This window comes from Anser cygnoides, unplaced genomic scaffold, assembly GCF_040182565.1.
Source record: "Anser cygnoides isolate HZ-2024a breed goose unplaced genomic scaffold, Taihu_goose_T2T_genome scaffold_43_1, whole genome shotgun sequence".
In the NCBI taxonomy this organism is placed as follows: Eukaryota; Metazoa; Chordata; class Aves; order Anseriformes; family Anatidae; genus Anser; species Anser cygnoides.
The window spans coordinates 1,234,027-1,254,408 of record NW_027103067.1 but is presented as its reverse complement, the minus strand read 5'-3'; the positions used below and the strand labels follow the sequence as shown (position 1 = coordinate 1,254,408).

Below are 20,382 nucleotides of genomic sequence, written 5' to 3'. Positions count from 1 at the left end.
GGGGGCCTTAGGGGGTTATTGGGTGGCTTTGGGGGGGTTGTAGGGGGGTTATTGGGGATCATAGGGGTCAGGGGGGTGATAGGGGGGTTACTGGGGGGTCACAGGAGGGTTAATGGGGGGTCATTGGGGGGTTATTTGGGGTCAGGGGTTCCAGGGGGGCTATGGGGGGACACGGGGTGGTTGTGGGGGGGTTCCAGGGGTCCTCAGGGTGCCTCGTGCCTGCCGTGCAGGCTTTTCAGATGCGCGCGGGGGGAAATTCGTGGGGGTGCCCCCCCCCAAAAAAAAAAAGTGTGCCCACGTGTGTGTGTCCCCACCAAAATGTGTGTACCCCCCCCAAAAGTTGTGTAAATCCGCCGAGAACGTGTAACCCCCCCCCCAAAAACATTGTGTAAACCCCCCCGGGGGCGCCCCCCCACGCGTGTACCCCCCCCCAACAATGTGCACGCCCCTGTGGGGGTCCTTCATGGGCGCGTGCCCCCAAAACGCGCCCCCCCCCCCAAAAAGAACACGTTTCCCCCCAAAATCTGTGTCCCCGTGTGGGTGTCTGCGCCCCCCCCCCCACGAGTCCGTTCCCCCCCCCATTTACGTGCCCTTGCAGCCCCCCCCCCCCCCCCCCGGGCAAAAACCTACGTGTGACACCCCCCACGGGGGTGTCCCCACGCGTGTCCCCCCCCGGGCCCCCCGTGTCCCCCCCCCCCCCCAAAAAAAGAAACCCAAAATCCCCCCAACCCCCCCCCCAAAAACCGGCGCCCCCCCCCAAAAGAACCCACGCGTACCCCCCCACGGGGGTGTCCCCACGCGTGTCTCCCCCCCATGGGTGGCCGCCCCCCTCTGCGTCCCCACCCCCCCCCCAAAAAAACCCAAATCCCCCCAAAACCCAGCCCCCCTCCCCCACCCCACGCGCGCCCTTCCGGGGTGTCCCCACGCGGACCCCACGTGGGCGCCGGCCCCGCCCCCGCGCCGCAGCCAATGAGCGCTCGCTGTTTCGGCCCCGCCCCCTTCCTTGGCGGGGAGGGGGGAGTAAGGGGGGGCCGTATTTCCCGTCGTGCCCCGCGGCCCGCCCTTTGGCGCCTCGCCACCGCCGCGCCGCAGCCAATGGCGGCCGAGCGCCGCGTGACGTCACCGCCGCCCGCCACGGGGTCTGCCGCGCAGGGCGCGGGGCGGGGCGCGGCCAATCGCCGGGCGCCTCTCCCTCGACGTCCCGCCCTCCGTTTCACCGCCCAATCACCTCCCTCCCCCTTCTCTGAGCGACACCGCGGCGCGTCCACTCCCCGCTCTCCCCGCCTGGCGGCGCGGCCCCGCCCTCCGCCCCGCCCCCCGCCCAACCGGCGCCGCGGCGCGCTTGAGCGACGGCGCGCTCAGCCAACCAGCGTCGGGCTTTCCGCGAGTGGCAGCGCTCTCGGCCAACCGCAGCCGGGCTCCCCGTGAGGCGCCGTGGAAGGTTCGCGAAGCCTCCTCCGGGGCGGCCTCTATGGCGACCGGGGCGAACGCCACGCCGCTCGGCAAGCTCCACCCGCCCCCCCGGCCGCCCCCCACAAGCCCGGCTTCCCGTTACCGCCTCCTCCTCCTCCTCCTCCTCCTCCCCCCGGTCGCCCCGCCGGGCCCCGCCATGGCCGCCGCCGCGTACCCGTTCGCCGCCCTGCCGCCGCCCCCCGCCGCCCCCCCCGCCGCCGCCGCCGCCTCAGCCGCAGCCGCCTCAGGCCCAGCCGCCGCCCCCTCCCCCGCCGCCGCCGCCGCCGCCGCCGCCGGGAACCGGAGCCGGAGCCGCCCCCCGCCGGGAGGCCCCCCCCCCCCCCCCCCCCAGGCTTCGTTCGGGCCGTTCCGGTTCCCGTCGCCCCCGCCGGAGCCGGGGCTCCCCCCCCGGCGCTCCCCCCCGCCCCCGGCGGGCCGCAGCAGGCCCCGGCCGCCGCCGCCGCCGCCCCCCCCCCCCCCGCAGCAGGCGGAGGAGAGCGGGGGAGGGGGTGGGGGAGGGGGGGCGGGGGGGCGCCGGGGGGGGCATGGGGAGAGCGGGGCAAGGCCCGGGCATAAGGCGGGGAGGAGGTCGGGTAGGTCCGGGGGGGGGGGGGGGGGGGGCAATGGGGGCCTTGGGGGGGGGGGGTAACGGGGTTCGGGGGGGGTTATGGGAGGGGTTGGGGGGGGGGGGGTTAATGGGGGCTTTGGGGGGGGGAACTGGGGCTTGGGGGGGTAACGGGGTTCGGGGGGGAATGGGAGGGGTTGGGGGGGGTTAATGGGGGCTTTGGGGGGGGGACTGGGCCTTGGGGGGGGGGTAATGGGGTTCGGGGGGGGGAATGGGGGTTGGGGGGGGAACCAGGCCTTGGGGGGGGGGAATAGGGGGGGTTGGGAGCGGTTAACAGGGGTGATGGGGGGGAAACCGGGCCTTGGGGGAGGGTAACGGGGTTCTGGGGGGTAACGGGGGGCTCGAGGGGGTAACGAGGGGATCGGGGGGGTTAACGGGGGTAAAGGGGGCTGGGGGGGGCTGGAGGGGTCTGGGGGCTTAATGGGGCCTTGAGGGAGGGGTAATGGGGGCTTTCCGGGGGGGGTAACGGGCCTGGAGGGGCTTGGGGGGTCTTTGGGGGGCTTAACGGGGGCTGGGGGGGTAGTGTGGGTCTGGGGGGGGTAACGGAGGCCTTATGGGGGGGCTGGGGGGGTAATGGGGTTTTTGGGGGGGGGGTGCGCGGGGGTTAACGGGGCATTGGTGGGGGCAACCGGGGGTAGGGGAGGAGTTGGGGGGGGGGGGGGGGGGGTCACTGGAGCCCTGGGGGGGCAACTGGGGGTAACGGGGGCCTGGGGGGGTAACGGGGACGTGGGGGGGGGGGCAGTGGGGGCCTTGGGGGGGTAACGGGGATCGGGGTAGAGGGGGGGCCGGGGGGGGATCACAGGGATTGGGGGGGGGTGAGGAGGAAGTGGGGGGGGGGGGGCACGGGGGATTAACCTGGGGGGGGGGGGACTCGGGGGGATTAACGGGACTCGGGGAGGGGGGGGGGGTCCCACTTGGGCTGGTGCCCCCCCGCGTGCACGTGCACAACCCACGTGCCCCTCCCACTCCAATTCCTCCCCCTTTAATCCCCCCCCCCCCGTTTAATTCCCCCCCCCTCCTCCGAGGCCTCCAAGATGGAGCCCGCCGCCTTCCGCCGCCCGAAATGGAGCCGGGCCCGGCCGCGCCCGTTCCGCGGGGGGGGGGTCCCTTGATTCCCCCCTCCTTCCCTTTTCCTAACCCCCCCTTCTCCCTTTGTGCCCCCCCTTGTGTCCCCCCCCCCCCAGACTTCCCGAAGAAGCGGAAGCGGAGCCGCTGGAACCAGGACTCGCTGGAGCAGAAGACGGTGATCCCCGGCATGCCCACCGTCATCCCCCGGGCTCACCCGCGAGCAGGAGCGCGCCTACATCGGTACGGGGGGGCCGGGGGGGGTCCTCGGGGGGCTGGGGGGGGCACGGTCACCGACGGGGCCGGAGGGAGGGGGAGGCGGCTCCCTGGGGGAGCGGGGGGTTAAAGGTCATCTACGAGACTCAAAAAGGTTTTGGGGTGAAAAAAGGCGGTTTTGGGGTAGAAAGGGTCTCGTTCGGGGTGAGAACGGCCCCGTTGGGGGCTGGGGGGGGGTCATAGGCGGGTTAAGGTTCCGTACGGGGCCGGAGTTAGGGGATAAACGGCTCCGTATGGGACCGGGGGGTTAAAGGTCCCGCGTGGGGCTGGAAGTGGTTTTGGGGTGAAAACGGCCGGTTTTGGGGCGGAATGGCTCCATTTAGGGGGAAAACCGCCCCGTTTGGGGGTTACAGGGGCGTTACGGCTCCGTATGGGACCGGAGTTAGGGGATAAACGGCTCCGTATGGGACCGGGGGTTAAAGGTCCCATGTGGGGCTAAAAGGGATTTTGGGGTGAAAACAGCGACTTTTGGGGGCAGAAAGCGCCCGGTTTGGGGTGAAAACGGCCCCATTTGGGACTCAGAAGGGGATCTGGGGACAGAACAGCTCCCTTTGGGGCTGCTAATGAGGCAAAATCAGCTGGATTCGGGGCTGCAAGTTGTAGGATTTTGGGAAAGAAAACGTCCAAGTTTGGAGCTGGAAACGTTCAAATTTAGGCAAAAATGTTCAAATTTATGGTCAAAAATGTTCAATTTGCAGCAAAAATGTTTATTGTTTATAAAATCTAATTACTTTATTGTGAGTACTCCCAAAAATAATTGTTATTTTTGGGGTGAAAATGGTTCCATACGGGGTCAAGATAATAACGATTGTTTTTGGGGTTAATTCCGCTCCGTTTGGGGCCGCCGATTCCGGGGCAAGCCTGGCTCCGTTTTGGGGCCAGAACGGGCGCTTTTGGGGCCGGGCGCGCTCGGCCGTGGTGGGGGGTTTGCCGCCGCGGGGGGCAACCTAACGTCTTGTCTTTTTGGGTGGAAAAAGCTCCAATTCGGGTCGGCGTCGTCGGGGCCGGAGCGAGCCCGCATCGGTCGCGCCGCAAAAATGAACGAACCCCCAAATCCCCCAAACCTAACCCAAAAAAACAACGGGAATCGCACCGGGGGGGTTGGGGGGCACTGCCGAGAACTTGGGGCGCATTCCCTTTATTTTTGGGGCACATTTCCCTGATTTTGGGGGCGTGTTCCCTGATCTTTGGGGCACGTTCCCTCAGGTTTTGGGGGCGCATCCCACCGATTTTTGAGGGACATTCCCTCGAATTTTGGGGGCCAATTTGCTTGATTTTGGGGCGCGTTTCCCTTGAAATTTGGGGGACATTCCCTCGATTTTTGGGGCGCGTTTCGCCTGATTTTGGGGCGCATTTCCCCTGAATTTTGGGGCGCATTTCCCCTGATTTTGGGGCGCATTTCCCCTGATTTTGGGGCGCATTTCCCCTGATTTTGGGGCACATTTCCCCTGATTTTGGGGCACATTTCCCCTGATTTTGGGGCACATTTCCCCTGATTTTGGGGCACATTTCCCCTGATTTTGGGGCTGCGTTTCCCCTGATTTTGGGGCGCGTTTCCCCTGATTTTGGGGCGCGTTTCCCCTGATTTTGGGGCGCGTTTCCCCTGATTTTGGGGCGCGTTTCCCCTGATTTTGGGGCGCATTTCCCCTGATTTTGGGGCACATTTCCCCTGATTCCGGGGCACATTTCCCCTGATTCCGGGGCACATTTCCCCTGATTCCGGGGCACATTTCCCCTGATTCCGGGGCACATTTCCCCAATTCCGGGGCAGCGGCGGGAGGGCAGGGAATTGCCCCCGGCCCCCCTCTCGGGGTCCCCCAGGGGTTACCGCCCCCCTTAGTTCTCGGCGCGTGCCACCCCCCGGCCCTGCGGCCCCCCGGCCCCGCAGGCCCCCCCGTTGCCCCGTTTTTCCCCCTTTTTACCCCTTTTCTCTCTTTCCTAACCCGGTTTCTTGCAGTGCAACTGCAGATAGAAGACCTGACCCGCAAACTGCGCACGGGAGACCTGGGCATCCCCCCTAACCCTGAGGACAGGTTGGGACCGCGCCGCCCCCGGCCCCGCGCCGGCACCGAGCTCCGCTTGTGGCCCCCCCTGCCCCCCCCCCCCCTCCCCCGTCTCTGTCCGTCTGCTGGCTCCCGTTTTCCACCTTTACCCCGTTATTTACTTTATTTGCACTTTATTTTCCATGCTTAACCCTTTATTTTCTACGTTTATTCCGTTATTTGCTCTATTTGCACTTTGTGTTTCTCATTTTTCCTTTATTTTTCACATTTATCTCTTTATTTACTGTTTGCACTGCATGTCCCACGCTTGCCCCCTTTATTTTCCACACTTATGCCTTTATTTTCCACGTTTATCTCTTTGTTTACTCTATTTGCACTTTGTGTTTCTCATTTTTCCTCTATTTTTCTCCTTTACCTCTTTATTTACTTTGCTTGCACTGCGTGTTCTACATTTACCCCCTTTATTTTCCACGCTTACCCCTTTACTTTCCACGTTTATCCCTTTATTTACTCTATTTGCGCTTTGTGTTTCACGCTTACCCCTTGTTTTCCACGTTTATCCTGTTATTTACTCTATTTGCACTTTATTTTCCACGTTTACCCCTTTACTTACTCTACTTGCACTTTGGGTTTCTCACTTTTCCTTTATTTTCCACATTTACCCCGTTATTTGCTCTATTTGCGCTTTGTGTTTCTCACTTTTCCTTTATTTTTCACATTTACCTCTTTATTTACTCCGTTTGCACTGCGTGTTTCACACTTGCCCTTTATTTTCGGCACTTACCCGCTTTATTTTCCACGTTTACCCCTTTATTTACTCTATTTGCACTGCGTGTTCCTCATTTACCCTTTATTTTCCATGTTTATCCCCTTTATTTCCCACATTTACCTCTTTATTTACTCTATTTGCACTTTATTTTCCACATTTACCCCTCTATTTTCCACGTTCACCGCTTTATTTACTCTATTTGCACTGCGTGTTCCTCATTTACCCTTTATTTTCCATGTTTATTCCATTTATTTTCCATGTTTATCCCCTTTATTTTCCACATTTACCCCTTTATTTACTCTGTTTGCACTTTTTGTTCCTCATTTACCCTTTATTTTCCCCGTTTATTCCCTTTATTTTCCACACTTAGTCCTTTATTTACTCTATTTGCACTTTATTTTCCCAGTTTACCCCATTTACTTTCCCTGTTTGCTCTATTTTCTTTTTTAACCATCTATTTTCCATGTTTACCTTTTATTTTCTTTTTTTAACCCCTTATTTACCTCTTCTATTCCACATTTTCTGGTTATTTACCCCTTTTTCCCCCATTTATCCCTCATTTACCCATTTTCCCCCATTTACCCCTCATTAACCCCTCGTTTTCCACGTTTACCCTTTATTTACCGTTTACCTTCCACTTTTACTCCTTTTTTGCTCCTACTTGCTCTTTATTTTGCGTGTTTACCCTTTATTTTTCATCTTCGCTCTTTATTTTCCCCGTTCACCCCTTTTTTGTTGCTGTTTGCCCTTAGTTTTCCGTATCTACCCTTAATTTCCCACATTTACTCCTGTTTATCCTTTATTTTTCCCCACTTACCCTTATTTTCTGTCTTTATCCCTTGTCTTGTTCCCGTTTTCCCTTTATTTCCCTATCCACCCTTTATTTTCCGTGTTGACTCTCCAATTTCCGTCTTTACCCCCATTTTTGTTTCTGCTTACCCTTTATTTGCCCCATTTGCCCTTTATTTTCCATGTTTACCCCCATTTTTGTTTTTATTTACTATTTATTTTTCCCGTTTGCTTTTTCTGTGTTCATATTTACCTTTACTTGTTTTTTAGCCTTTTATTTTCTTTACTTTACCCTTTTTTTCTTTACCCTTTTTGTTCCTTTTTACCCTTTATTTCGTCTCTCTGCCCCTTTCTGTGCTCCGCTTTAAGCCTTTTTCCTCTGCTTTAAGCCCTTTTCCTTCCAATTCACCTTTTTTGTTTGTTTATCCTTCTTTTGCTCCTATTTAGCATTTTTTATTCTTATTTCCCCTTTATTTTCTTGTTCATCCTTTATTTTCTCACGTTACCCCTCATTTTTGGTCCTGGTTACCCTTTTTTTTTTCCCTATTCACCGCTAATTTTCTCTATTCAGTCTTTATTTTTGTGTCCTGTTTGCCCTTTTTCCTCCATTTACTTTGTTTTAGTTACCTTTTTTTTGTTGTTTTGAGTTATTCTTTATTATCCGTTATTTTATTTATCCTTTTTATTTATCCTAAGTCCTTATTTTTTGTTTTTACTTACGTTTTTTTCCTATTTATTTACTTTCCTTCCTATTTATTTACTTTTTCCATGCATCTTCATTACGTTTTATTCTTCCAGATTTATTTTTGTTGTTTTGTCCCATTTACCCTTTTTTTGCCCCATTTTCTCCTTCTCTGTGTTTTCTGCTCCCCTTGACCCCTTTTGTCCCCGTTAACCCTTTATCCCCCTGTCTCCCCCCCCCCCCCTTTCTCTCCAACCCCCAAATGGGGCCGAGGTGCCCAAAGTTGCCCAAAACGGGCCGGTTTCAGCCCCCCCGCTGCCGGGGGGGGGGGATGTCGGGGGGGGTGGGCGCGGGGGGCCGCAGGAGCCGCTAACCTGCCTTGCTCCTCGCCGCGCCACAGGGCCGGGCGCTAACGACCTCGGCGCTAATTGGGGGGGGGGGTTGGTGGGAGCGCTGAGGTCCTGGTGCCGCGGCAGAAGATGGGGGGCGGGGGGTGATAACCGCTCCTGCTCCTTCCCTCCTTGCAGCCAGGGCCACCAGCCCTCCTCCTCCTCACCTTCCTCCCCTCCTCTTCCTCCTGCCTTCTTCTTGCTCCTCACCTTCCTCCCTTCTTCCTCCTCCTCCCCCCTGTCTTCCTTCTGCCTTCCTCCTCCTCCTCCTCTTCCTCCTCTCCTTCCTCCTCCTTTTTCCTTCCCTTTCCTCCTCTTTCTCCTGTTTTCCCTGCCTTCTTCCTCCTCTTCTTCCTCCCCATTCTCCTCTTCCTCCCTATTTCCTCCCTTTTTTCCTTTTTCCTTCCTCCTCCTTCCTCCTCCCTGCCTTCTTCCTCCTGTTCCTCTTCTTCCTCCCTCCTCATCCTGCTCTTCCTCCTTCCTCCTTCCCTTTTTCTTCTCCTGTCTTCCTCATCCTCTTCCCCCCTTCCTCCCGTTTTCTCCTTCCTTTTTCCTCCTCTTTCCCCTTTCTTCCTCCTCTTCCTTTCTCCTCCCTTCTTCCTCTTCCTCCGTTTCTTCCTTCTGTTTCTTCCTTTTCCTTTTTCTTCTCCCTGTTCTTTCTCCCTCCTTCCTCCCTTTCTCCTCTTCCTTTTTCTCCCTTCTTCATCGCCTCTTCCTCATCCTCTTCCTCATCTTCCTTCTCCCTTTTCCCTCCTTTTCCCCCCTTCTTCCTCCTCTCTCTGCCTTCTTCCTCATCCTTCTCTTCCTGTGTCCTTCCTCCCTTGTTCCTCTTCCTTTTCCTCCTTCCTTATCCTTTTCCTCATCTTCTTCTTTCTTTTTCCTCCTCTTGTTCTTCCTCCTGCTCTTTCCCCCTCCTTCCTCCTCTTCCTGCCTTCTTCCTCCCTTTTTCCTCATCCTTCTCTTCCTCTCTCCTTTCTTTCTCCTCCTGCTTTCTTCCTTTACTCCTTCCTCCTTCTCTTCCTCCCCCCCTTCCTTTTCCCTCCCTCCTCTTTCCGCTTCCTTTCTCCTGCCTTCCTCCTCCCTTCTTCCTCATCCTCCCCTTCCTCCCTATTTCCTTTTTTCTATTCCTTTTCTTTTCCCTTCTTCCTCATCCTCTTCCTCCCTTTTTCCCCTCTTCTTTTTCTCTCTTTTTCGCCTTTCTTCCTCCTGTTCCTCTTCTTCCTCCGTCCTTCATTTCTTGTCCTTTTCCTTGTTCCTTTTCCTCCTGCCTTTTTCCTCCTGTTGCTCTTCTTCCTTCCCCTTCTCTTCCTCCCTTTCTTCCTTTCTCTTCTTCCTCCTTTCTTCCTTCCTCCTCTTTCTCCTTCATTCTTCCTCCTCCTCTTCTTCCTCCTTCCTCCTCATCCTTCTCTTTCTCTTCTCCCTTCTTCCTCATCCTCTTTCTCCTCCTTGCTCTCCTTCTTCCTGCCTTCTTCCTCCTGCTCCTCTTCCTCCTTTTTCTTCTTCCTCTTTCCTCCTTCCTCTCTTTCTTCCTCCTCCTTCCTTCCTCATCCTTCCTTTCCCTCCTTTTTCCTTCCTCCTTTTTCCTTCCTCCTTTTTCCTTCCTCCTTTTTCCTTCCTCCTTTTTCCTTCCTCCTTTTTCCTTCCTCCTTTTTCCTTCCTCCTTTTTCCTTCCTCCTTTTTCCTTCCTCCTTTTTCCTTCCTCCTTTTTCCTTCCTCCTTTTTCCTTCCTCCTTTTTCCTTCCTCCTTTTTCCTTCCTCCTTTTTCCTTCCTCCTTTTTCCTTCCTCCTTTTTCCTTCCTCCTTTTCTCCTTCCTCCTTTTTCCTTCCTCCTTTTTCCTTCCTCCTTTTTCCTTCCTCCTTTTTCCTTCCTCCTTTTTCCTTCCTCCTTTTTCCTTCCTCCTTTTTCCTTCCTCCTTTTTCCTTCCTCCTTTTTCCTTCCTCCTTTTTCCTTCCTCCTTTTTCCTTCCTCCTTTTTCCTTCCTCCTTTTTCCTTCCTCCTTTCCTTCCTTCCTCCTTTTTCCCCCCCGCGTTTTTCAGCGGCCGGCCCCGCCCCGGCGGATGCCGGGGTGGGAAGAGGCTCCGCCGTGGTTCCCTTTTGGGCTGGGAAATAACCGTTTTTGTTCGCTCTGGGCTGGGAAATAACCATTTTTGTTCCCTTTTGGGCTGGGAAATAACCGTTTTTGTTCCCTCGGGGCTCTCTTTAACCGTTTTTGTTCCCTTTTGGGCTCAGAAATAACCGTTTTTGTTCCCTTTTGGGCTGGGAAATAACCGTTTTTGTTCCCTCCGGGCTCGGCGCCGCGCGGGGGCCTTTTGGGGGCGCTCTCGGCCGCCTGACCTTGGGGGGGTTGGTTTTGGGGGCCTCACCGATAACCGATTTTCGTTCCCAAAACCTGACTCTTTCCCTCGTAGCGACCCCCGGCCGCGCCGCGCCCCCCCCCCAACCCCCAACCCCCCCCTCCAGGAGAGGATTTAAAGGCGGGGGGGGGGGGGGGCACGGAAAGAGCCCGGAGCCGCCGCGGCTGCAATTAGCGCCCCGATAACGGAAGGGTTTGGGGGCGGGGGGACGTGAGGAGGCTCCAGGTGGGGAGGGGGGCGTCGAGTGACCCCCCCGGCGTGTCCCCGTGCCCCCCCTCAGGTCGCCGTCGCCCGAGCCCATCTACAACAGCGAGGGGAAGCGGCTGAACACGCGCGAGTTCCGCACGCGCAAGAAGCTGGAGGAGGAGCGCCACAACCTCATCACCGAGATGGTCGCCCTCAACCCCCGACTTCAAGCCCCCCGCCGACTACAAGTGAGGCTTCCGGGGGGGGCCCCCGACGGCCCGAGGGGTTGGGGACCCCCCACACATCTTATCCTTTGTTTTATTTTCACCCCCTCAGGCCCCCCGCCACCCGCGTGAGCGACAAGGGTGATGATCCCGCAGGACGAGTACCCCGAGATCAACTTCGTGGGGCTGCTCATCGGGCCCAGGTGGGGGGTCTGGGGGGTCTGGGGGAGTTTGGGGTCTGGGGGGTGGGAATAATGGTCGTGAGGGGTTTTGGGGGGTCTGGGGGGAAATAAGGGTCGTGAGGGTCTTGGGGGGATCTGAAAGGGTTTTGGGGGTCTGGGGGAAATAAGGGTCGTGAGGGGTCTTGGGGGGACTGAGAGGGGTTTTGGGGGGGGGACTGGGGGGTCTGGGACGGGTTTGGGGTCTGGGGGGAAATAAGGGTCATGAGGGGTCTCGGGGGGGACTGAGAGGGGGTTTTGGGGGGTCTGGGGGGTCTGGGGGGAGTTTGGGGTCTGGGGGGAAAATAAGGGTCTTGAGGGGGGGTCTGAGGGGGGGCTTTGGGGGGGTCTGGGGGGGTTTGGGGGGGGGTTGGGGTGTGTCTGGGGGGGGGGGTTTTGGGGTCTGGGGGGGACATAAGAGGTCGTGAGGGGTCTCGGGGGGGGGGACTGAGAGGGGTTTTAGGGGGGACTGGGGGGGGGTCTGGGGGGACGGGTTTGGGGTCTGGGGGGGAAATAAGGGTCATGAGGGGGGTCTTGGGGGGGGGATCTGAAAGGGGTTTTGGGGTCTGGGGGGGAAATAAGGGTAGTGAGGGGTCTTGGGGGGGGACTGAGAGGGTTTGGGGGGGTCTGGGGGGGTCTGGGGGGAGTTTGGGGTCTGGGGGAAATAAGGGTCTTGAGGGGGTCTGAGGGGGCTTTGGGGGGGTCTGGGGGTTTCGGGGGTTGGGGTGTGTCTGGGGGGGTTTGGGGTCTGGGGGGAAATAAGGGTCGTGAGGGGTCTTGAGGGGGGTCTGGGGGGTGTTGGGGGGTCTGGGGGGGGAAATAAGGGTCATGAGGGGTCTTGGAGGGGATCTGAGAGGGGTTTTGGGGGGCGCGGGGGGTGTGGGGAGGGTTGGGGGGGTCTGGGGGGGGAAATAAGGGTCGTGAGGGGTCTTGGGGGGACTGAGGGGTTTTGGGGGGGACTGGGAGGTTTTGGGGGGGACTGGGGGGGCCTGGAAGGGGTTTGGGTGGGCTTTGGGGGGAATTGGGGTCTGGGGGGGGTCTTGGAGGGGGTCTGGGGGGGTTGGAGGGGGTTTGGGGAGGGTTTGGGGTCTTGGGGGGTCTTGGGGGGGGTTGGGGTCTGGGAGGGGTTGGGGTGTTGGGAGGTTTGGGGTCTTTTGGGGTGGTGGTGGGGATTTGGGGGGAATTGGGGTCTTTGGGGGGAATTGGGGGTGTTTAGGGGGCCTGGGGGTTATTGGGGTCTTTGGGGGGGTCTTTGGGGGGGTCTTTGGGGGGGGTCTTTGGGGGAGGTCTGGGGGGGGTTTGGGGGGGCTTTAGGGGACCTTTAGGGACTCGCCGAGGTTTTGTGGGCGCTCCGGGGGCTTGGAGCCTCTTCGGGGGGCTTCCCTCGGGAGCAGCCCGCGGGCCTCGGGGTGCCCGTTGCGGGCGGGTTTCGTTCCCATTTCTGGCCCGTTTCGGGCCCGTTTACCCCCATTTTTTCGCGCCCCCCCCCCCCCCCCGCAGGGGGCAACACGCTGAAGAACATCGAGAAGGAGTGCAACGCCAAGATCATGATCCGCGGCAAGGGCTCGGTGAAGGAGGGCAAGGTGGGCCGCAAGGACGGGCAGATGCTGCCGGGCGAGGACGAGCCCCTGCACGCCCTGGTCACCGCCAACACCATGGACAACGTCAAGAAGGCCGTGGAGCAGGTCCGGGGGGCTCGGGGGGGGGTTTTGGGGGGTTTTGGGGGTGGGGGCTGACCCCGAATCCCCCCTGCAGATCAGGAACATCCTGAAGCAAGGCATCGAGACGCCCGAGGACCAGAACGACCTGCGCAAGATGCAGCTGCGGGAGCTGGCGCGGCTCAACGGCACGCTGCGCGAGGATGACAACCGGTGGGGGGCCTAACGCCCCCGGACCCTAACGAGCCACCCTGGACCCTAATTAATGCCCCCGGACCCTAAGGAGTGCCCCCAGACCCTAATGAGCCCCTCTGGACCCTAAGGAGCCCCCCCAGACCCTAATCAATCCCCCCAGACCCTAATTAAGCCACCCCCTGAAGCCCCCGGACCCTAATTAACGCCCCTCGGACCCTAATGAGCCCCCCCAGACCCTAATCAATCCCCCTGGACCCTAAGGAGCCCCCCTGGACCCTAAGGAGCCCCCTGGACCCTAAGGAGCTCCCCTGGACCCTAATTAATGCCCCCAGACCCTCATGAGCTCCTCTGGACCCTAACAAGCCCCCTAGACACTAATCAATCCCCCTGACCCTAATTAATGCCCCTGGACCCTAAGGAGCCCCCCAGACCCTAATGAGCGCCCCCAGACCCTAATGAGCTCCCCCACCTCCTCACAATCCCCCCGATCCCTAATATAACCCCCCCAGATCCTAATGAGCCCCCAGATCCTAATTAACTCCCCCAGACCCTACCAAGCCCCCTTAACCCCTAACAAACCTCCCCACAAAACCCCCGATCCTAATTAACCCCTCCCCCTGACTCTCATTAACCCCCCAGACCCTAATTGATCCCCCTGGACACTAATTAACGCCCCCAGATCTTAACTAATTCCTCCAAACCCTAATGAACACCCCCCCCCCCCCGACCCTAATGAGCCCCCTCACCCCCTAACGAACCCCTCACCTGCTCACAACCCCCCCCAGACCCTAATTACCCCCCCAGACCCTAACGAGCCCCCCTCGTCCTCACAAAACCCCCTAATCCCTAATTAACCCCCCTGACCCCAATTAACCCCCACCCTAATTATTCCCCCTGCTCCCCAGTCCGCCCCAATGAGCTTCGCTACCCCCCGACACCCCCAATCCACCTCCCTCCCCCCCCAAAATTTACCTCCCCCCCAGTTGCCCCCCGCTAATTACCCCGCTAATGAAGGCGCTAATTGCCCCGCAGGATCCTGCGGCCGTGGCAGAGCACGGAGACGCGCAGCATCACCAACACCACCGTCTGCACCAAGTGCGGGGGGCCGGCCACATCGCCTCCGACTGCAAGTTCGCCAGGTGGGGCCCCCGGGACCCCCGGGACCCCAAAACCCCCTGGGAGCCCCCCGGGACTCCAACCCCCCTCCCTGGGACCCCAAAACCCCCTTGGGACCCCCCCCGGGACCCCAACCCCCCCACCCTGGGACCCCAGAACCCCCTGGAACCCCCCCCGGGACCCCAGAACCCCCTGGGACCCCCCCGGGACCCCAACACCCCCTCCCTGGGACCCCAAAACCCCTGGGACCCCCCAGGACCCCAGCACCCCCCCATGGGACCCCAAACCCTCCTGGGACCCCCCCCCAGGACCCCAACCCCCTCTCCGGGACCCCAAACCCTCCTGGGACCCCCCGGGACTTCAACCCTCCCATGGGACCCCAAAACCTCCTGGGACCCCTGGGACGAACCCCCTGGGAGCCCCACCCACCGGGACCCCATAACCCCCCTGGGACCCCAAACCCCCTGGGACCCCCAGGACCCCAGCACCCCCCATGGGACCCCCCGGGGACCCCCTGGGACCCCAGCCCCAGCAGGACCCCAAAACCCCCTGGGACCCCCCAGGACCCCAACACCCCCCCCGTGGGACCTCAAAACCCCCTGGGACCCCCCCAGGACTCCAACCCCCTCCTGGGACCCTCCCTGGGACCCCCCCCCGGGACCCCCAAACCCCCCCCCCCCGGGACCCCTCCAAACTGGGGGGGCCCATTCTGTGCCCCCTCCCCCCCTTTTTTCCCCCTTTCCCCCCTTTCCCCCCTCACCACCGCTTCACCACCCCTTCCCCATCCCCACCCCCCTTCCCACCCTTCCCCCCTTGCCCCCCTTCCCCCGTACCCCCCACCCCTCCCCTCGCCCCCCCGTGCCCCCCCCGCCCACTGACCCCCCCCGTGCCCCCCCCAGGCCCGGCGACCCGCAGTCGGCGCAGGACAAGGCGCGCATGGACAAGGAGTACCTGTCCCTCATGGCCGAGCTGGGCGAGGCGCCCGTCTCCGGCAGCGCCAACGCCGCCCACACCAGCAGCCCCCTCTCCAGCCGGGGGGGGGCTCCCAGCCCGCCAGCCAGCCCCCCCCCCGTGAGTAAAAGACCCCCCCGGAGCCCCCTCTTTAATTAATTAACCCCCTAATTAACATCACCCACACCAGCAGCCCCTCTGCAGCTGGGGAGGGAAGCATTCACCCTGCCAGCCAGCCCCCCCCCCCCCCCCCTAAGTAAAAGACCCCCCCGACCCCCTTTTAATTAATTAACCCCCAGACCCCCTGTTTAATTAATTAACCCTGCTAATTAACATCACCCACACCAGCAGCTCCCTCTCCGGCTAGGGGAGGGAAGCATTCACCCTGCCAGCCAGCCCTCCCCCATGAGGAAAAGACCCCCCGGACCCCCCTTTTAATTAATTAACCGCCCCCCAAACTGACTTTTTAATTAATTAACCCCTCCTAATTAACGCTGCCCACACCAGCAGCTCCCTCTCCAGCTAGGGGAGGGAAGCATTCACCCTGCCAGCCAGCCCCCCATGAGTAAAAGACCCCCACGGACCCCCCTTTTAATTAATTAACCCCCCAGACTCGCTTTTTAATTAATTAAGCCTGCTAATTAACGCCGCCCACACCAGCAGCCCCGTCTCCAGCTGGGGGCGGCACCCTGCCTTTAATTAATTAACCCCCTAATTAATGCTGCCCACACCAGCAGCCCCCTCTCCAGCCGGGGGGGGCTCCCAGCCCGCCAGCCAGCCCCCCGTGAGTAAAAGACCCCCCCGGAGCCCCCTCTTTAATTAATTAACCCCCCCCTAATTAACATCACCCACACCAGCAGCTCCCTCTCCGGCTGGGAAGGGAAGCATTCACCCTGCCAGCCAGCCCCCCCCCCCCATGAGTAAAAGACCCCCCCGGACCCCCCCTTTTAATTAATTAAACCACCCCTCCCCCGACTTGCTTTTTAATTGATTAACCCCCCTAATTAACATCACCCACACCAGCAGCTCCCTCTCCGGCTGCGGAGGGAAGCATTCACCCTGCCAGCCAGCCCCCCCCCCCCCCCCATAAGTAAAAGACCCCCCCCAGACCCCCCTTTAATTAATTAACCCCCCAGACCCCCCTGTTTAATTAATTAACCCTGCTAATTAACATCACCCACACCAGCAGCTCCCTCTCCAGCTGGGGGAGGAGGCATGCAGCCCGCCAGCCAGCCCCCCCATGAGTAAAAGGCCCCCCGGACCCCCCCTTTTAATTAATTAACCCCCCAGACTCGCTTTTTAATTAATTAAGCCTGCTAATTAACGCTGCCCACACCAGCAGCCCCCTCTCCAGCAGGGGGGCTCCCAGCCCGCCAGCCAGCCCCCCTTGAGTAATCACCCCCCCAGCCCCCCCCCCCCGGACCCCTTTTCACCATTACCCCCCCCCCGCTAATTACCCCGTTAATTAACAGCAGAGCCGCCCGCCCTGGATGAACTCGACCCCATCCGAGAGCCGCCCCCTACCACGGCCTGCACGGGGGGGCCGGGGGGGCCCCCACGGCTTCCCCCACCCCATGGCCGCCATGGGGGGGGGGGGGGGCCACGGGGGGGGGCACCCCCTGCAGCACAACCCCAACGGGCCCCCCCCCCTGGATGCAGCCCCACCACCACCCCCATGGGGCAGGGCCCCCACCCGCCGGGGGGCACCCCGGCCCCCACCACATGGGTAAGTACAATCCGGGTCGCTGGGGGGGGGGGGGGGGAGGGTTTTGGGGTGAAAAAGGGGGGTTTTGGGGGTGGGGGGGCGGCCCCCCCTCGCTAAGGCGACGGTCTCTCATTGCCTCAAGATCAGTACCTGGGAAATTCGCCTGTGGGCTCTGGGGTCTATCGCCTGCACCAAGGAAAAGGTGAGCCCCCCCCCCCAAAAAACACCCCCTGACCCCCCCAGCACCCCCTGACCCCCCCAGCACCCCCTGACCCCCCCTCAAAAAAAAAAAAAAACCCACCCCCAGGTGACCCAAAATAGCCCCAGGGGCACCCCAAATCCCCTAAAATACCTTGAACCCCCCCCCCCCCCCAAAAAAAAAACCCGCTCCCAGGAGCCCCAAAACACCCCCTGCCCCCCCCCAAAAAATAACACCCCAGGTGCCCCAAAGTCACCAAAACGAACCCCAAAACCCTCCCCACCCCCAGTACCCCCCAGAGCCCGCCCAGACCCCCCAAACTCTCCCCAGTATTCACAGCCCCCCCCAAATGCCCCCCCAGTGCCCCCCCGTGTCGCAAATCCCTCCCAAAGCCCCCCAAATCCTCTGAAAATCCCCCCCAGAGCCCCCCCAAAATACCCCAGAGCCCCCCCAAGTGCCCCCCCATGTCCCAAATCCCCCCAAGACCCCCCCCCAAATACCCCAGAGCCCCCAAAATACCCCAGAGGCCCCCAAGTGCCCCCCTGTGTCCCAAATCCCCCCAGAGCCCCCCCAAGTGCCCCCCAAATCCCCCCAGAGCCCCCCAAATCCCCTGAAAATCCCCCCAGAGCCCGCCCAAATACCCCAGAGCCCCCCCCAAGTGCCCCCCCGTGTCCCAGAGCCCTCCCAAGTGCCCCCCCATGTTCCAAAGCCCCCCCCAAATCCCCTGAAAATCCCCCCAAGCCCCCCCCCCCAAATACCCTAGAGCCCCCCAAGCCCCCCCCCAAATACCCGAGCCCCCCCAAGCCCCCCCCCCAAATACCCCAGAGCCCCCCCCAAGTGCCCCCCCATGTCCCAAATACCCCAGAGCCCCCCGAGATCCCCCCCAAATCCCCTGAAAATCCCCCCAAGCCCCCCAAATACCCCTGAGCCCCCCCAAGTGCCCCCCAGAGCCCCCCCATGTCCCAAATCCCCCCAGAGCCCCCCAAGCCCCCCAAAATACCCCAGGCCCCCCCCCAAGTGCCCCCCGAGCCCCCCCGCCCACCGCCTGCCCCCCCCCCCCAGGTATGATGCCGCCGCCGCTGGGTATGATGCCGCCGCCGCCCCCCGCCCGGTGGGCAGCCGCCCCCCCCCTCCGGGCCGCTCCCCCCTGGCAGCAGCAGCAGCAGCCGCCGCCGCCCCCCAGCAGCAGCCTGGCCTCCAGCACCCCCCTGCCCTGGCAGCAAAGTGAGTGGGGGGGGGGGGCGATAAATTGGGGGGGGGCGCGATAAATTGGGGGGGGGGGGGGGGGGCTTAGGGGGGACCGTGGGGGGGCAGTAAGGGGGTGGGGGGGCTCCAAGGGGGCAATAAGGGGGTGGGGGAGCTTTGGGGGGGGCAAAATGGGTGGGGGGGGGGGGGGGCTCGGGGGGGGCAATAAGGGGATGGGGGGGCAATAAAGGGGGGCCGGGGACTCGGGGGGCAATATAGGGGGGCAGGAGGGGCATTAAGGGGTTTGGGGGGCTTGGGGGGGCAAAAGGGGGTCGTGGGGCAAGGGGGGGGGCAATAAGGGGGGTGGGGGCTCCTTTCCATTAATTGGGGATTTGGGGCTTCTTGGGGTTGGTTCCCCCCCCTTTTCCCTTCCTTTTTTTCCTTTTTTCCCCTTTTTCCTCTTTTCCCTTTTTCTCCTTTTTCCCTTTCCCTTTTTCCCCCTTTTTTCCCCTTTTCCCCCTTTTTCCCCTCATTTTTTTCCCCTTTCTCTTCCTTTCCCCTTAATTTTCCCCTTCCCCCCCCCCCCCTTTCCCCTTTTCTCATTTCTCCCTTTTACTGATTTCATTTTTTTGGACTTCGTTTTTTCCCCTTTTCCCTTTTTTTCCCCCTTTTTCCTTTTCTTTTCCTTTTTCTCCCCTTTCCCCTTTTTGCCCTTTTTACCCTTTTTTCCCCCTTTTCCGACTTCTCCTTTTTTCTTTCTCCTTTCTCTTCCCTTCCTTTCCCTTAATTTTCCCTTCCCCCCCCTTTCTCCTTTTCTCCCTTTCACTGATTTCATTTTTTTGGACTCGATTTTTCCCCTTTTTCCCTGTTTTTTCCCACTTTTTATTTTTCCTCTTATTTTCCCTTTTCCTCCCTTTTCCCCTTTCCCGTTTCATTTTTCCCTTTTCCCCCTTTTTTTCCCTTCCCCCTTTGCCCCCCCTTTTCCCCCTTTCCCCCCCTTTCCCTTTTCCCCCCTTTCCCCCCTCCCCCCTTTTCCCCCCTCTCCCCACCCTTCCGGGGGGGGGCTGTGTGTGGGGGGCACAACCCCCGGGGTGCCCCTCTGACCCCCCGCGCCCCCCCCCAGATACGCCGACCACCACGAGCGCTGGCACCGGCTCCCTCCCCGCCCTGGCAGCAGCAGGCGCCGGCGGGGGGGGGGGCGGCTTCTTCGGGGGCCCCCCGCTGCAAGGCAGCCCCTCCATGGTGCCTTTGCCCCCCGGGGTGCAGCCCCCCTGCCCCCCGGGGCCCCCCGCCCCCCCCCGCCGCCGCCTGGCTCCGGGGGCATGATGTACGCCCCCCGCCGCCCCCGCCCCCCATGGACCCTTCTAACTTCGTCACCATGATGGGCATGGGGGTGCCGGCCCTGCCCCCTTCGGCATGCCCCCCGCGCCCCCCGCCCCCCCCCCAGAACTGACGCCGCCGGGGGGGACGCCACCACGGCCACGTAGCGCGGGGGGGGCGCGGGGGGGGGGGGGTGGGGGGGTGGGGGGAGCGCCCCCCCCCTCACACACACACACGCCCGGCCCCCCTCCCCCCCCCCACCAGGGATCTGCCCCCCCCCCCCTCGGGACCAGTGAGGGAGCTGCCCCCCCCCCCCAAAAAAATCCTTCCCTGGGGGGGGGGGGGGAGCGAGCAGGGGCCCCCCCCGTTATCTGGGGGGTGGGGGGAGGGGGGGCAGCGCAATCCACACGGGTCCCTCCCCCCGCCCCCCCCCCGCGGCCCTTCCCCCCCACCTCGTGGTCCAGGGTCCCCCACCCCGTCCCCCCCGCCCCATAGACGCCCCCCCCCCCGTTGCCCCCCCGTCCCCGCGCGCTTCTTTTTGTGTATGAATAAACGGCCGAAACGGGGCCCCCCCGCCTCTGCTTTGTGACCCCCGCGGCTTTCGGGACCCCCCCCCCCGCGCCTGGGGACCCCCCCGCTGGGACCCCCCGGGTATTTCTGGGACCCCCCCGGGGTATTTCTGGGACACCCCCGTGCATTTTCCCCCCCCCCCAGTGTATTTCGGGCCCCCCCGGGGTATTTCTGCCCCTGTTGCTGGGCCCCCCGGCCGTGCCCTTTCCCTGCCCCCCCCCCCCCGGGCATCGGATTTCGCGGGGGGGGACGGACGAAACCCGACCTGGGGCCGAGGGGGGTCCTGCCCCCCCCCCCCCCCCGTGACGTAGCGGCGGGCCCCCCGCGCCCCCCCCCGCCCCCTGTGGCTGTCACTCAGCGCTGCGGCCCCGAAATGCCACGACCTTGGGGTGTCCTGGGGGGGGGGGGGGGGACACACGGGGGGGGGGGGCAGCGCGGCACCATGGGCCT

At 61.5% G+C, this 20,382-nt stretch overlaps 1 protein-coding gene across 1 annotated transcript; it reads left to right on the top strand.

Annotated features, from left to right (window-relative positions):
• The first annotated feature begins 1,471 nt into the window (after nucleotides 1–1,471).
• On the top strand, nucleotides 1,472–19,528 carry LOC136789223 (splicing factor 1-like). Its single transcript, XM_066989201.1, is given in 20 exon segments — nucleotides 1,472–1,961; nucleotides 3,262–3,346; nucleotides 3,348–3,385; nucleotides 5,376–5,451; nucleotides 10,686–10,809; nucleotides 10,811–10,839; nucleotides 10,928–10,955; nucleotides 10,957–11,019; nucleotides 12,536–12,718; nucleotides 12,789–12,904; nucleotides 13,919–14,025; nucleotides 14,902–15,073; nucleotides 16,424–16,679; nucleotides 16,806–16,860; nucleotides 17,920–17,956; nucleotides 17,958–17,995; nucleotides 17,998–18,081; nucleotides 19,166–19,330; nucleotides 19,333–19,371; nucleotides 19,374–19,528. Coding segments are annotated over 20 exon segments (2,307 nt in total). The 3' UTR covers nucleotides 19,496–19,528.
• Nucleotides 19,529–20,382: the final 854 nt, after the last annotated feature.